The sequence below is a fragment of the Mixophyes fleayi genome, chromosome 6 (assembly GCF_038048845.1).
Source record: "Mixophyes fleayi isolate aMixFle1 chromosome 6, aMixFle1.hap1, whole genome shotgun sequence".
NCBI classification, from domain to species: domain Eukaryota; kingdom Metazoa; phylum Chordata; class Amphibia; order Anura; family Limnodynastidae; genus Mixophyes; species Mixophyes fleayi.
In genome coordinates, this window is record NC_134407.1 from 203144078 (window position 1) to 203158269 (window position 14192).

General features: G+C 41.2%; 1 protein-coding gene across 1 annotated transcript; it reads right to left on the bottom strand.

The window, feature by feature from the left end:
• Nucleotides 1–4500: 4500 nt before the first annotated feature.
• Nucleotides 4501–9244, bottom strand: WFIKKN2 (WAP, follistatin/kazal, immunoglobulin, kunitz and netrin domain containing 2). The gene is made up of 2 exons (XM_075178111.1): nt 8957–9244; nt 4501–6950 (listed from the first exon to the last, which is right to left on the bottom strand). The coding sequence occupies exons 1-2, from the start codon at nt 9131–9133 to the stop codon at nt 5445–5447; spliced, it is 1683 nt and encodes a 560-aa protein (XP_075034212.1). The 5' UTR covers nt 9134–9244; the 3' UTR covers nt 4501–5444.
• Between the last annotated feature and the right edge of the window lie 4948 nt (nt 9245–14192).

The window sequence follows — 14192 nt, forward strand, 5'->3', positions numbered from 1 at the left end:
TACCAAGGCAACTTCTGGTTTCTTTATTGCGAGTTACTGCCATATATTGGGTCTAATTCATTGAGGAAAGTTAAGCAAAAGTAAGTAAGTAAGGCAAAACCATGTTGCATTGAAGGAGAGGTAAATTTTAAATGTGATGAAAGATTTGTAGCTGGGGTAGGGCATGTTCTTTACATTTCAGTGTACAAATAAGCTATCAAGTATTTGTGTACTACATGGAAACAGACAGTATTTTCCTTATGTGCAAAATGATAAACTAATTTGCACCCCTTGCATTGCAACATGGTTTTGCCCAGAAAACTTGAGTAAGAAAACTTACTCAATTTTTTGTTTAACTTTCCTTAATGAATCAGGCGCCGTGTCATTACCAATGGTCTCTATTCAAGCCCAGTGTTCAGTTAATCTTTCATTAAATTGATATTGCATTATAGTCATTGCATATCTTTCCATTTCATGGTTACCTTGATCTCCAGCACTACATCCTTACCAGACATTGAACCGTTTATACTTTACCAGCCACTTATCAAGTTATGGGCCCTTAAATTATTATGGTCTTTTAGCAAAAGTGGCTTATCCCCCCTTACCTGTTGTATATGTGACTAATCACCAGCCATTTATAGGGAGTCAGGCAGGTATTTCCTAATTCAACCCATGGTAGACCTTGCCAAGATCTGCAAACCTGAAGAGAGAACGTGACTCAGGTGGAGGAGGACTGCAGTGCAGAAACTGAGACAATGTCATGACAGTTATCTTCATCAATCGGCACTTACACCTGCCCCGTAGCCGGTGCAAATTATATGTCTAAAGAATGTGTATTTAAGAGAAACCCATTACTTGAATCGGCCTCATCTGCGTTGTCACACCCTCGGCACACCATTACTGTACATTTTCTACGTTCACCGCTCCTTCCTTCCCCCGTTCTGCCCTTCAAGTCATAGGCAGTCGTAAGTGTCATTTGTGTTCAGACATGACTTGCATGCAATTATGTTCATTGGCGTAAAGCCTGCCAGACGCAGGCCAAGGACAGTAAAGGCCTGTTCACATAATCGCGACACAAATATGGAGGCGTATCTCTTGCAGGTGCTGGAGGGCTGGTGCAACAAAGCGCAATGATGATAATGACGATCAGCAATTCTAACTAGACACTTCTGACTGCTGATTGCAAAGAGATCCCCTCCAGCTGATAATACTTAGTTCATTAGCCTTGCGGATTATTATATGATGTTGCTGCTATTTATTCACCGTCCTTAATTGACATTTCCGTTTTGAAAATTCGACTTTCCCATTTGTTAATAACACTGTCATTAAACAATTCTGTCTTGTGCATATGACTTCATAAAATTATTATACTGTGTACAAATTTGGTAATGCAACTTTAGCATTTACTACTAACACAATCAAGCCACATCTCTACGCTTTCTCTACTCTATCTGGAGCAGAAGTGTAAACACGATATGACTGACATCTACCTGGCACAAATACTGCTGTGTTTAAGCTGGATAGCTCTTGATATGCATCTGAACATAATTGTGCAAATATTTTCTCAGGAACGCAGGTCCGACTAGAAATGCGGGTGGGGGCAAGAGTGAAAATATTCCTGCAATGTCCTATCTATTACTACTTTAGGACAACCCAATTTATTGATTTAATATTTCCATCTTTCTCCTACAATACAGCTCAATTTCGTTTTATTCATGGCTCAAAATAATCCAGAGAGTAAGGAGACATTGGGACTGCCTTTAATAATTGACACTTGTGTATTTGGATGTTTTGATTACATTGGTCAATGTGCACCTAAAAATGCATTTTCTCACATAACTGTTACTTAAAGGGTGCATAAGACGTCCCATAGAAAATTTAGGAAAAATCTTGATTGGTGGCATCTCCGAAAACATGGAACCTCCTAATCAGGAAACATCCCTCCTGTCCTCCTGCAATGTTTAATAAATTCCCTTCACTCTATTGGCCTTCAGGGCACAGTTCTTTCCTGGTTCACTTGCATCCTATCTGACTGCTCCTTCAGGCCCTTTAATTCTGGCACTATATGTTTAGGTCCAAAAAGGCTCTATACTCAGTCCTCTGATTTTCTCCATGCACACCACTTCTCCTGGCGAATTATTACACTCATTCAGTCTCCAGTACCACCTCTACATCAACGGCACTCCAGTCAAACTCTACTCCCTGATCTTGACCCTTCTCTACTATCTCAATGCGACCAACTGTGTCTCTGCTATTTCCATATGGATGTTCCAATGCTATCTAAAGCTCAACATGTCCAAAACAGGGCTCATCAGCTTCACTCCTCCCAAAGTCACCACCTCTCCTCAAATCTGCCTCTCTCTCTCTCAATGACACCATAAATTCCTCCACCTCCAACTACCACCCTATTTTTCTCCTCCCCTTTGCCTCTAAACTACTTATTATTGTACAAACAACACCTGTCTCACTGTCTCTCCTCTCATTCCATTCTTGACTCTCTACAATCAGGCTTCCGCTCCCAACATTTCACTGAAACTGCTCACAAAAGTGACCAATGATCTACTTACTGCAAAATCTAATAGTAATTTATCCATACTCATTCTCCTGAAACTCTCTGCTTCTTTTGATACTGTTGATCACCCTCTTCTCCTACACTCCTTTCACTTCATTGGCCTTCGTGACACAGTCCTTTCCTGGTTCACTTCCTACCTATCGAACCGCTCCTTTTGTGTTTCTACCTCTGGCCAGGGCCGGATTAACCCGAGGTCTAACTGGGCTATAGCCCAGGGGCCTCGGGCATCCAGGGGGCCCTTCAAACTCCTCAGCAGCATTATTGATCGGTCGGGGGCGGGGGCGCCCCCAGCCCGATCAATGCTGCTGAGTACTGTCAGTGCAGTCCTCCGTCCCGGCGCGCTGTAGTCTGCTTACTGAGAATATCTCGCGAGAGTTCAAACTCTCGCGAGATCTCCTCAGTAAGGATCTTACAGCGCGCCGGGACGGAGGACTGCACTGACAGGTAAGTGCTTGGGGGGGTCCTCACGGGGGGCGGCGGACAGCTCACATTGGGGGCCTCGCGGGGAATGGAGGGCCCCTTAGCCCAGGGGCCTCCATTCCCTTAATCTGGCCCTGCCTCTGGCACATCCTCCCATCCACTCCCACTATCTGTTGGGGTCCCACAAGGCTCTGTTCTTGGCCCTTTACTTTTTTCATTGTACACCTCTTCTCTTGGGGCACTAATTCGCTCATTCGGCCTCCAATACCACCTCAACACTTATGACACCCAAATCTATATCTCTTCCTCTGACCTCTCTCCTTCTATACTATGTTGTGTAACCAACAGCTTTTCTGCTATCTCCACATGGATGTCTGAACGCTACCTAAAGCTCAACATGTCCAAAACAGAACTTATTTTCTTACCTCCTGCCAGAGTCACCACCTGCCCTCAAATCTCCCTCACTGTGAATAACACCATAATTTCCTCAGTCCTCCAAGGCCGCTGCCTTGGTTTCACACTTGACTCCACCCTCTCCCTGTCGACTACACCTTAAAAACATTGCCAGAATACGCCCTTTTCTTACTCAAGATGCTACCAAAACTCTTGTCCATTCTCTCATCATCTCCCGTCTTGACTATTGCAACCTCCTGCTATCTAGCATTCCTGACACCCATATATCCACACTTCAATCCATCCTAAATGTTGCTGCAAGACTGATCTTCCTCGCTCCACATCTGCTGCACCACTTTGCAAATCCCTACCATGGCTCCCTGTGTCCTACAGAATCAAATTCAAATTACTCACCCTTACCTGCAAAGCCCTCAATAACAACACCCCTGCATACATCTCAAATCTCATATCAAAATACTCCCTCCCTCCCTCTTAGATCTACCTCTGACCTGCGCCTTGTCTCGTCTCTGATAACCACCTCTCATTCCCACCTACAAGACTTCTCCCGTGCTGCTCCCCACTTATAGAATTCCCTACCACGCTCAATCAGACTTTCCCACAGTCTTCAAATCTTTAGATACTCTTTGAAAACCAATGTCTTTATTTAGAGGTGACCTTATCCTCAATATCACTATTCACACTAATGCACCCTCACAACTATCCCAATCTCCACTCTGAGCCACACTCGCTCCTCTTGTTTCAGCTTTGCCCTCTTCCCTTTAGAATGTAAGCTCTCTAATGAGCAGGGTCCTCCATACCCTTTGTATTCATGTCTCCATTCATTTTGTCTGCCTTGTCCGTTCTTGTTTTACATATGTCCTGTTTTATTTTTGTCCTTGTCTTCCTTACTGTACGGCGCTACGGAGCACTGTGGCGCCTTACAAATCTACGATAATAATTATAATAATGATAGCTGCATGGTATCACCCTTGGCTCTGCTCTTTGCTTTACTCCTCATATTCAGTCTCTCCACTTTCTGAACATTGCTAGAGTATGCCCTCTTCTTACCCAAGATGACATTAAAACTCTTATCCATTCTCTCATCATTTCCCGCTTTGACTACTGTAACTTCCTTCTATCTAGCATTCCCCTGATCCATCTATCCCCACTTTATTCTATCCTATCTTCTTTTTATTGTCATCATCATCATCAGCTATTTATATAGCGCCACTAATTCCGCAGCACTGTACAGAGAACTCCCACGCAAACACAGGGAGAACATACAAACTCCACACAGATAAGGCCATGGTCGGAAATCGAACTCATGATCCCAGTGGTGTGAGGCAGAGGTGCTAACCACTAAGCCACCATGTTGCCCTATAGCTCAACATGTCAACTGACTCAATCTGTTCTGTCCGTTACTTTCTAGATTTTAAGTTCTCTCATTAGAGGAGACCTTTCCACCCTTTGTTTTCACCTCTACATTTATTGTCTACCTTATATATCCTGTTTTATGTATGCCTCTGTTTTCTCCACTGCCCTGTGCTGTGGACCTCTGAGGTGCTTTACAAATCAACGGCAATAGTCATAAGTACATTATGTTATATTTCTGACTTTATTCTGTGGTGTTCAGTCATGTAGTTATATAATCAGGCAGATATGTTTACTTTTGTTGCCCTGAGATACTCATAGCTCTGTTGATTTCTCTGCAATGGACACTGTTCCCTTGAGAAAGCAGCTTTGATTCACATGTCAGGACAAAAAAAATAAACAAGTAATATAAAAACATGGCTGAACAACACAGAAAGAAGTTAGAAAAAAAAAAAAGCATATCATTTAGATGTAAGTGCCCTTTAACTAGCATTGAACATCAACATCACATTAACACAAATAGCTTTTATGCATATAGAAACAGTTCTCCTTGCAATCATCCCCAAATAACATAAGATTTACAGATTTTTATGATCACATAACATTCTATAAAAACCCTCCTAAATTTTAAACCAGAGTTGACATATTAGTAATTTAGGAAATATACATTCTTTTTAGTATTGTACATGTTCTATTATCATAAGAATTGTTATGGCTGGCCTAAAATTTCTTTGAGAAGATCACAAGTCTTATTGTGTATGACTTCCCGGAGTTTTCGCACACGGCGGGCACTTGACATTCCAACAAAACTGTAGGGCTGCAGGACGGCCATTCCATTGTGTACGTCACCCATGATGATTAGTTGACCATTGACCGAAGTCACGTTGGGACATGGACAACTCCAGTCTATGTTAAGAAGGGTGATTTCAAGTGGTTGCTTCCCCAGAAATTTAAGCCCCATTTTTTCATCTTTCAGGATATCTTCCACCGAGACCAGAGCGTGGCCAGCTTCTTGGTCATCGGTCAACTCTAGTATACGGCCCAAGATGGCAAAATCACTTTTACAAAAGCTCGTTACCAGCTTCTGCCGAGGCTTGCACACTTTGCACTTTTGGTTTTTGGGGAATGGACACATCTCCTCGCACATCTCTTTACTTTCAAAGTTGTTTTCATTGCCACCACAACCACCATAAATGAAAGATTGACATTGACTCAATAGCTTGTTATAGGCCCACCTTGGCTCATAGGCCTTACAAGGACCCTGCAGAGGTGGGTAATTGCAGATGTTGACGGGTCCATTCATACATGTTAGCATACAAGACTCGTAGGTTTCAAAGTGGTTCAAGTTACTGTTACAATTCCCATAGACAAATATGAAACAGTTATTTTTCTTAGCGTCAAAATACCATCGTGTCTGTTCCTCCCCACAGTCCTCGCTGTCTGGTGGTTTTAGGCACTCATCGGTTGGAAAAAAAGTTTTGTTTTCAGATTTTTCCTTGGGAGATTGTTCTTTGACAGACAAGGGGAAATTAATCTTGATAAGACCACCGGTGTTTTTGGCTGTACACGTGTAAATGCCAGCATCTTGAATTTGAGTGTTATAGATGACGAGCTGGGCAATGTTGGTGACCACTATGTTTGCGACCACATGATTGGGGTGCATGACAATACGTTCCTTCCCGTCAGTTTGCTTTTCCCATGTTATTTCTGGTTTGGGTTTACCAGTAACATCACAATGAAAGCTCACCGTGTCTCCGACATGGACCAACTTGTGCGTGGGGTTGTTCACTAAGGTGGGGGGAATCACATTTGTGATAGCCATCTCAAGAGATGGCATTGTTGGGTTAGCAGTTGTCTCTGATGGAATCGGACTAGTATGTGACCAAGTAAGGTGATATTTGCAGGTGACCACAGCTAGCGAGATACCTTTTGCACAAGCCTCAGCATCCATAAAACATTTATTATAGTAAGTAAGTCCATCAGAAGCACAGGTAAAACTGGGTTCCTTTTCACATCTATCTCTGCATTTGCATATGGGTTGGCCATCCCAAATGTCGCATTGAGAACCTTGCTGCGTACACATAAAGAGCTCACACGTGGCTTCCTTGGGCATGCCAATGGGTCCTTTCTTTCCCTTGAAATCCATGTATCGGGCTGCCACGCAGCTCTTCGTTCCACAGACATTAGGACAACACTTTTCATAGGTTTCACATTCCTAATAAAGACATAATTTTAAAATATTTTTATTGTTTCATTACTGAAAATACTGTCCCCGCAGTTTCTCTATGTTCTCCCTAAGTCCCACTGGCTTGTCACTTTTATATAAATGCCTTATCACTAATCAGCAGGCAGTGGAGCCCATAGCTCGATTCTGCAGCACCCGTTGAGTAACTGCAGCAAGTGGTATCAACGGGTGTCAGAGTTCTTTTAAAGAATTACGGACCCTAAAATGTGAGGTTTTTTTTAAAAGAGTCGTTGGCCACAATTACAAATGCAGCTCTACTAGTTGCCTGATCGTATCATAACTGACATTATTTGAAATAAGAGTGATATCAAATCAGACTAGGCAAATGCCTGGTAACACAGAACAGCAGCATGTACTTATCTGCATAGCATGGAAAGGTAACACAATGCATTAACTTGCACGTAGCTACATAGTAAGGACAGGTAACACAATGCATTAACTTGCACGTAGCTACATAGTAAGGACAGGTAACACAATGCAGTAACTTGCACGTAGATACATAGTAAGGGCAGGTAACACAGTGCAGTAACTTGCACGTAGATACATAGTAAGGGCAGGTAACACAGTGCAGTAACTTGCACGTAGATACATAGTAAGGGCAGGTAACACAGTGCAGTAACTTGCACGTAGATACATAGTAAAGGCAGGTAACACAATGCAGTAACTTGCACGTAGATACATAGTAAGGGCAGGTAACACAATGCAGTAACTTGCACGTAGATACATAGTAAGGGCAGGTAACACAGTGCAGTAACTTGCACGTAGATACATAGTAAGGGCAGGTAACACAGTGCAGTAACTTGCACGTAGATACATAGTAAGGGCAGGTAACACAGTACAGTAACTTGCACGTAGATACATAGTAAGGGCAGGTAACACAGTACAGTAACTTGCACGTAGATACATAGTAAGGGCAGGTAACAGTACAGTAACTTGCACGTAGATACATAGTAAGGGCAGGTAACACAGTGCAGTAACTTGCACGTAGATACATAGTAAGGGCAGGTAACACAGTACAGTAACTTGCACGTAAATACATAGTAAGGGCAGGTAACAGTACAGTAACTTGTACTTAGCTACATAGAGAGAGCAGGTAACACAGTGCAGTAACTTGCACGTAGATACATAGAAAGGGCAGGTAACACAGTGCAGTAACTTGCACTTAGCTACATAGAGAGGGCAGGTAACACAGTGCAGTAACTTGCACTTAGCTATATAGAAAGGGCAGGTAACACAGTGCAGTAACTTGTACTTAGCTACATAGAGAGAGCAGGTAACACAGTGCAGTAACTTGCACATAGCTACATAGTAAGGGCAGGTAACACAGTGCAGTAACTTGCACTTAGCTACATAGAGAGGGCAGGTAACACAGTGCAGTAACTTGCACGTAGATACATAGAAAGGGCAGGTAACACAGTGCAGTAACTTGCACTTAGCTACATAGAGAGGGCAGGTAACACAGTGCAGTAACTTGCACTTAGCTATATAGAAAGGGCAGGTAACACAGTGCAGTAACTTGCACATAGCTACATAGTAAGGGCAGGTAGCAGTGCAGTAACTTGCACATAGCTACATAGTAAGGGCAGGTAACAGTGCAGTAACTTGCACATAGCTACATAAAAAGGGCAGGTAACACAGTGCAGTAACTTGCACTTAGCTACATAGAGAGGGCAAGTAACACAGTGCAGTAATTTGCACTTAGCTACATAGTAAGGGCAGGTAACACAGTGCAGTAACTTGTACTTAGCTACATAGAAATGGCAGGAAACACAGTGCAGTAACTTGCACATAGCTACATAGAAAGAAAAGACACATTTCAAGGATCTAAATATCTGCATTAGTTTAGTATATTTTATATAAATATCTATACACACTGAAAGATACCTTTACACATTAGATCCACTGTATTTTAAGTTAAGCCACCATTTATTTTGCCATAAATTTTAATCCTATTTAGTTTTTAGGAATACACTCACCTTATCAGCATCACATTCTCTTTGACAGGTACTCTGTGCATCCACCCATAGGTTTGGATTCATATCATTGGGGCAAATGCCCGCATGAGTATACCGCAGGTGAGGTAATGCCTCTCCTTGCAGTATGATCTCCACAGCTAAAATCCCCATCCAGGTGTAAGTAAAAGCCCACCCCATTTCAGATCTTATTGTAGTAATACGCTAAATACTAACTGTAACCTTTAAAAAAAAAAATATTTAAATGCAAGCCGGCTGCTCTATTCACTATAACCTCTTGTCAGTTATACAGTCTGGTCCAAACTGCACTGGATTAATGGTTTCATAAACATAACCCTTTAATTTAAGACTGTACTTGCTGTACAAATTATTCCATTGCTCCATTAATTAATTCAGGAAATCTTGATTTCCTTAACAATACTTTTTTGTACTAGGTTTAGCCTGTGAATTTTGGGGGAAAAAAATGTTGGAAATACTTTAAAGGATTCCATGTACCACACTAGCCCCCCCTCACTTTATTATTTGTTCTGTTCACGGATGAATGGTTTTTAATCTATGTAATATAATGGGGTAAAACGGCTGTCAAATAATTGTATAAATTATTTCAGCTTAATTGGAACAGTCATATTTACATATAACTGTTCATTATTTAGTGTTACATAGAAACTTTATATATCAAACTAAGAGCTTAATAAATTCTTTCGGAGCATTAAACAACGAAAGACTGTTGTTCTTTGTTCGACCTCGGTGGGACATTAAAAGGCGGAAATCCTAATGAATGAGCTGCCTTCGGAAACACTATTTTTATACTATTAATTTCTCTGTCTGAGCCGATTTGTAAAATCCAAAACACAGACTATTTATTGACAGTGTGCAGCACTGAGTTAGGGAATACAAAGGTCTGCAGTGAAAACAGGGAACTGTAGTCTTATGCTTTTGTGAAGTTACTTTAGTGTTACAGATGTTTTAATACTACACTGTGTGAGACTAAAAAAAAAACATGTGTCTGTAACCTTGAAAATGCCATTTCCATAAAATGGGTTATTCTGGAAATAATAACAACTTTCAACATCAAATTCTCTGATGATTTTTGCCTTTCATGCATGATAGAAAGTTTCTATTAGAAACCACAGACCTGTTGATGTACTTTTCACATACTTACCAGCTTCTTACGCTCCTGGAGGGAAGGTGAAGTGTGAGGACGGAGGGGGGCACAGCGCGGTGTATTGCATCCTTTTGGACCCGCAATGACACAAATACAGAATTTTGCCAAATGACATGATAAACAGAGAATTGCATCATGAAGGTGATCATCCCGCCCACTTCACTAGGAAGTGGGCAGAATGTGGGAGAGCAGCCTGGAGTCCAGAAGTCCTACTCCTGGAATTCTGAAGTCTCCCGGACAATCCGGGAGAGTGGGCAAGTATGACTTTTCATCATAGCTGGCATTTGTGACAGGGAACACTATGAACCTTAAGGAGGACATATAGTACATACACATTCATACTGAGCACTGGACACACCATGGCCACGTACAATCAGGACCGTCAAGAGAAATTTTGGGCCCTGTACAGCAACGTCTCTGGGCCCCTTCCATAATAACTGAAGAGGACAGAGCCACACCAAGTTGGTGGCTCAACCCACTACACTGGCAAACAAGGGCCCGGTACTTTGTACCTGCTCAACTACTCTCTGCGCCCATTGCTCTTATACACTGAAGACAAGTACTCAAGTATAAGTGATCGGCCTGCTGTTCCACCATTGCCATATTTCACCAGTCATCTGCCTGTAATTTGCAACTGTAATTTGCTTCACAATGTCAGTCGTAAATGTGTCAGTCGCAATACCCTATTTGTACACAGTATAACAATGTACTGAAGTGTCATATAAACAAGAATAGAGTCTGGATAGTTATTAGTACATGTGAAAGTACCATGTCCCATATAAAATATAATTGAATGCAAAAACAAATACGTAATAGAAATTAAATTAAATACAAACATCTGTTTGCACCAGACCTCCAGCACCGACTAGAGATACGCCACGTAATAGGTGTGTGTGCTTCTGCTTCCAGGCGTACCTCAGTCTCAGTTACACAAAGACACTCAATACTGTACTCAGCCTAGACACCCCCCCCCCCTCCTCCTCTCCTCCCCTCTGTAGTAAGGAGTCAGCAGTGTAATCTCCGTATGGACTTATGCATTAATTTGGTTCAAACATGCAACGCGGCAGCAGCACTAGAGTATAATATGTTTAATAGATTGATATGAAACTTTCCAGGATTGTAGAAATAATTGTGGTCCATGATCTTTTACTAAAACCAGTGAAGTGGGCTGGTAGGCGGTGGTGTGTCATACAGTCACTTCTCCTACTGCTTTAATTGTAAAATTATCATTATTCCATTCACTCACATTTTCCACTTCGACATTTAATAAAAAGTGTTTGTGTATATTTGTTTTTTAAGAAGTTGTATGTACTAAATACCATTTGCTAAATGTATGAAACCTTCTAAGGCGGGTATTCAATTGTGAGCGAGATCGGTAAAATAGTCGCGATCGAAAAATATTACCGTTAATACGGTAATATTGCGCGTAAATACCGTTAATACGGTAATATTGCGCGTAAATACCGTTAATACGGTAATTTCCTCGCTGGATTTCAGCTCGCAGCTCAGGGAGCTGCGAGTTGATATTCAGGGAGTGATTACCGTATTATCGGTAATATTTTACGAGCGCGAGTATTTTATCGATCTCGCTCACAATTAAATACCCCCCAAAGAATTGAAAGTGGAGGTGTTGCCTATAGCAACCATTAAGATTCTAGCTTTCATTTTCTAGAATGTACAGGATAAAGGAGAGCTAGAATCTGATTGGTTGCTATGGACAACACCTCCATTAGTTTCCGTTTCATAGGTAATCAGTAACTAGAAAGTCACAATGGTGCGACTCCCTGTTTTTCAGAATGTGTCAAAGAAAGGTCTTTTATTTGTATATCTTCCTTTTAAACTAAGCAAGCTCTAATATAGAAGGGAGACTGATGCTGCTGGGCATGGCTGAGGTTTTAGAATTATAGTCTTATTCCAAGTCTAATCTGTCTCCTGACATAATTAGAGTCACAAGGTTTACAAGCTCTAAAAATATTATCCACTGTATTAATTTGTACTAGAGATGATAAAACTAAACATAAAAGGAGTTTGTATCCAATATAGAGAATGATGTGAAATTTTAGTTAACTTGTTTTAAATGCTATTGCACTATGTTTCTGATTACTTCATACTTATTATTTGTTGCTAATTTTTAATTGATAACTCATCATGTTTCTGTGAACTTTATGATTCCTGTTGGTGTAAGTAATCACTGACTCCTGTTATTTCAGCACCTTCCCCTCTGGTCCAGACTGTTGTTCTAGAGGCTGAAGAAACGCGTTGCTGCGATGCTGAACACAAGGGAGATGCAGGTTAACCTGTGTCATTTTGGCCACCGCGGGATGGCCTATAAATGCCCTGCGGGTTATGTACTTTTATAGGGGTCTAAGTGCAATTTTATTGTTATTGTTGTTGTAAAATAAACCGATTGATCTGTCTGCGGTTTGTTTTATTAATTATAGCACTGTGTTTCCTTATGTTCAGGATACACTTTTCCAAGCATACACTTCTGACAATACAGATACAAAAGTTTGTCAGCATTAATAGAAAGTAAAACACAGATGGTGTACCTGGAACCCACTGATGAGGGCTAGAAAAAAGCTGTAGATGCTCCAAGTAACAAAACACCTAAGAGGTAAATTGATAAACCCAACAATGAGAAAAACAATAAAATACTGCACCTTAACAAGTCAATTATTAATATTATTATTATTATTATTATCATCTTTGACTTATAAAGCGCCACAAAGGGTCCGCAGCGCCGTACATTACATATACAGAAAACAGAACCAAGACACAACATGATACACAAATATATACAAACACAGGTGACAGGGTAAAGCAAATCAGATTATATCTGACAGATAGTGAAAGGGATGGTAGAAATCAGCAAGAAGATGGCTGAAGATGAATAAAACAGGGCTAGGGAAGCAGGCCAAGAGGTACAGAGGGTGATGGAATAGTAGGAGCACACAAGGAAAGAGGGCCCTGCTCCTGAAAGCTTACATCCTAAAGGGAAGGGGGAGACACATAAAGGGTGCTACTAAGCATAATGAATCCATAATAGTGTGGCTTCACCTTGTCACACGGAAATTCCCATCTCTAGTCTGCAAGTGATTTTCTGGAAGCGTATCAATAAGGTTTGGTCTAACCGGGGACCTATCTATCCAATGTCTAGGAGTCCCAGAATTTTTAAATTAAATTTCGGAATGCCCATGTGATCTGCGGTTTAGCCAGAAAATAAACGCAATGATATTCTTTTATTTGACATCCAAATTAGGAGAAACAGTTTTAGGAAGCTGTAGCGACTTGCACTGTTCATTTGGGCGCATTAGGATTCTAAACTTAAAAATAAAATATGTCTATGGCAAAGCTTTTTTTGGGGAGGGAAAGGACTGGCCTGAGAAAATCAGGACATATGGGAACCCTTCCGATATCTCAATACCTGGACCATTACTGTTCTGTTATTGACCAACACTGTATTTATTATACTTTCCATTATTTGAATATGCTAATTCTATTCTTCTATCTATCCTTGGACCTTTACATGGCTTCTACCCCCAGATCAGGTGCCGATTAGAACATATTTGAAATCCAATGTCTTGCAGGGGAGTATGTAGCTTGATAAATATTATTGGAAAGTAGCTAATATCTATGGAGATCTCCTCACCCAGAAAAGAGCAGAAGAGAAAGAGAGACTAGGGTCAATTTGTTAGCAGCCAATTAACCTACTAGTATGTTTTTGGAGTGTGGGAGGAAACCGGAGCACCCAGAGGAAACCCACGCAAACACAGGGAGAACATACAAACTCCTCACAGATAAGGCCATGGTTGGGAATTGAATTCATGACCCCAGTGCTGTGAGGCAGAAGAGATAACCACTAAGCCACCGTGCTGCCAGTCAATGGTCTAAGATCTGAGTAGAAGGGTGTTTAACTAGAACAAAAGGTGCCAAAAGAAACCATAAGTTTCAGTATTACTGTGAGGCATATAGCAGCACATGGATCTCAGATATTGAGCATCCTACACACAAAACTGGTCAATGTTCGGTTTCATTAGCAATCCTGCTGTGGTATGACAAAAAGTCTTCAATGGT

Bases quoted from the DNA above. Each gene is read 5' to 3' on its own strand.
- WFIKKN2 (XM_075178111.1), bottom strand. From the start codon at position 9,133: ATGGGGTGGGCTTTTACTTACACCTGGATGGGGATTTTAGCTGTGGAG. The intron at 6,951-8,956 runs GTGAGTGTATTC...TGTCTTTATTAG, and splicing joins GAGAATGTGATGCTGATAAG to GAATGTGAAACCTATGAAAA.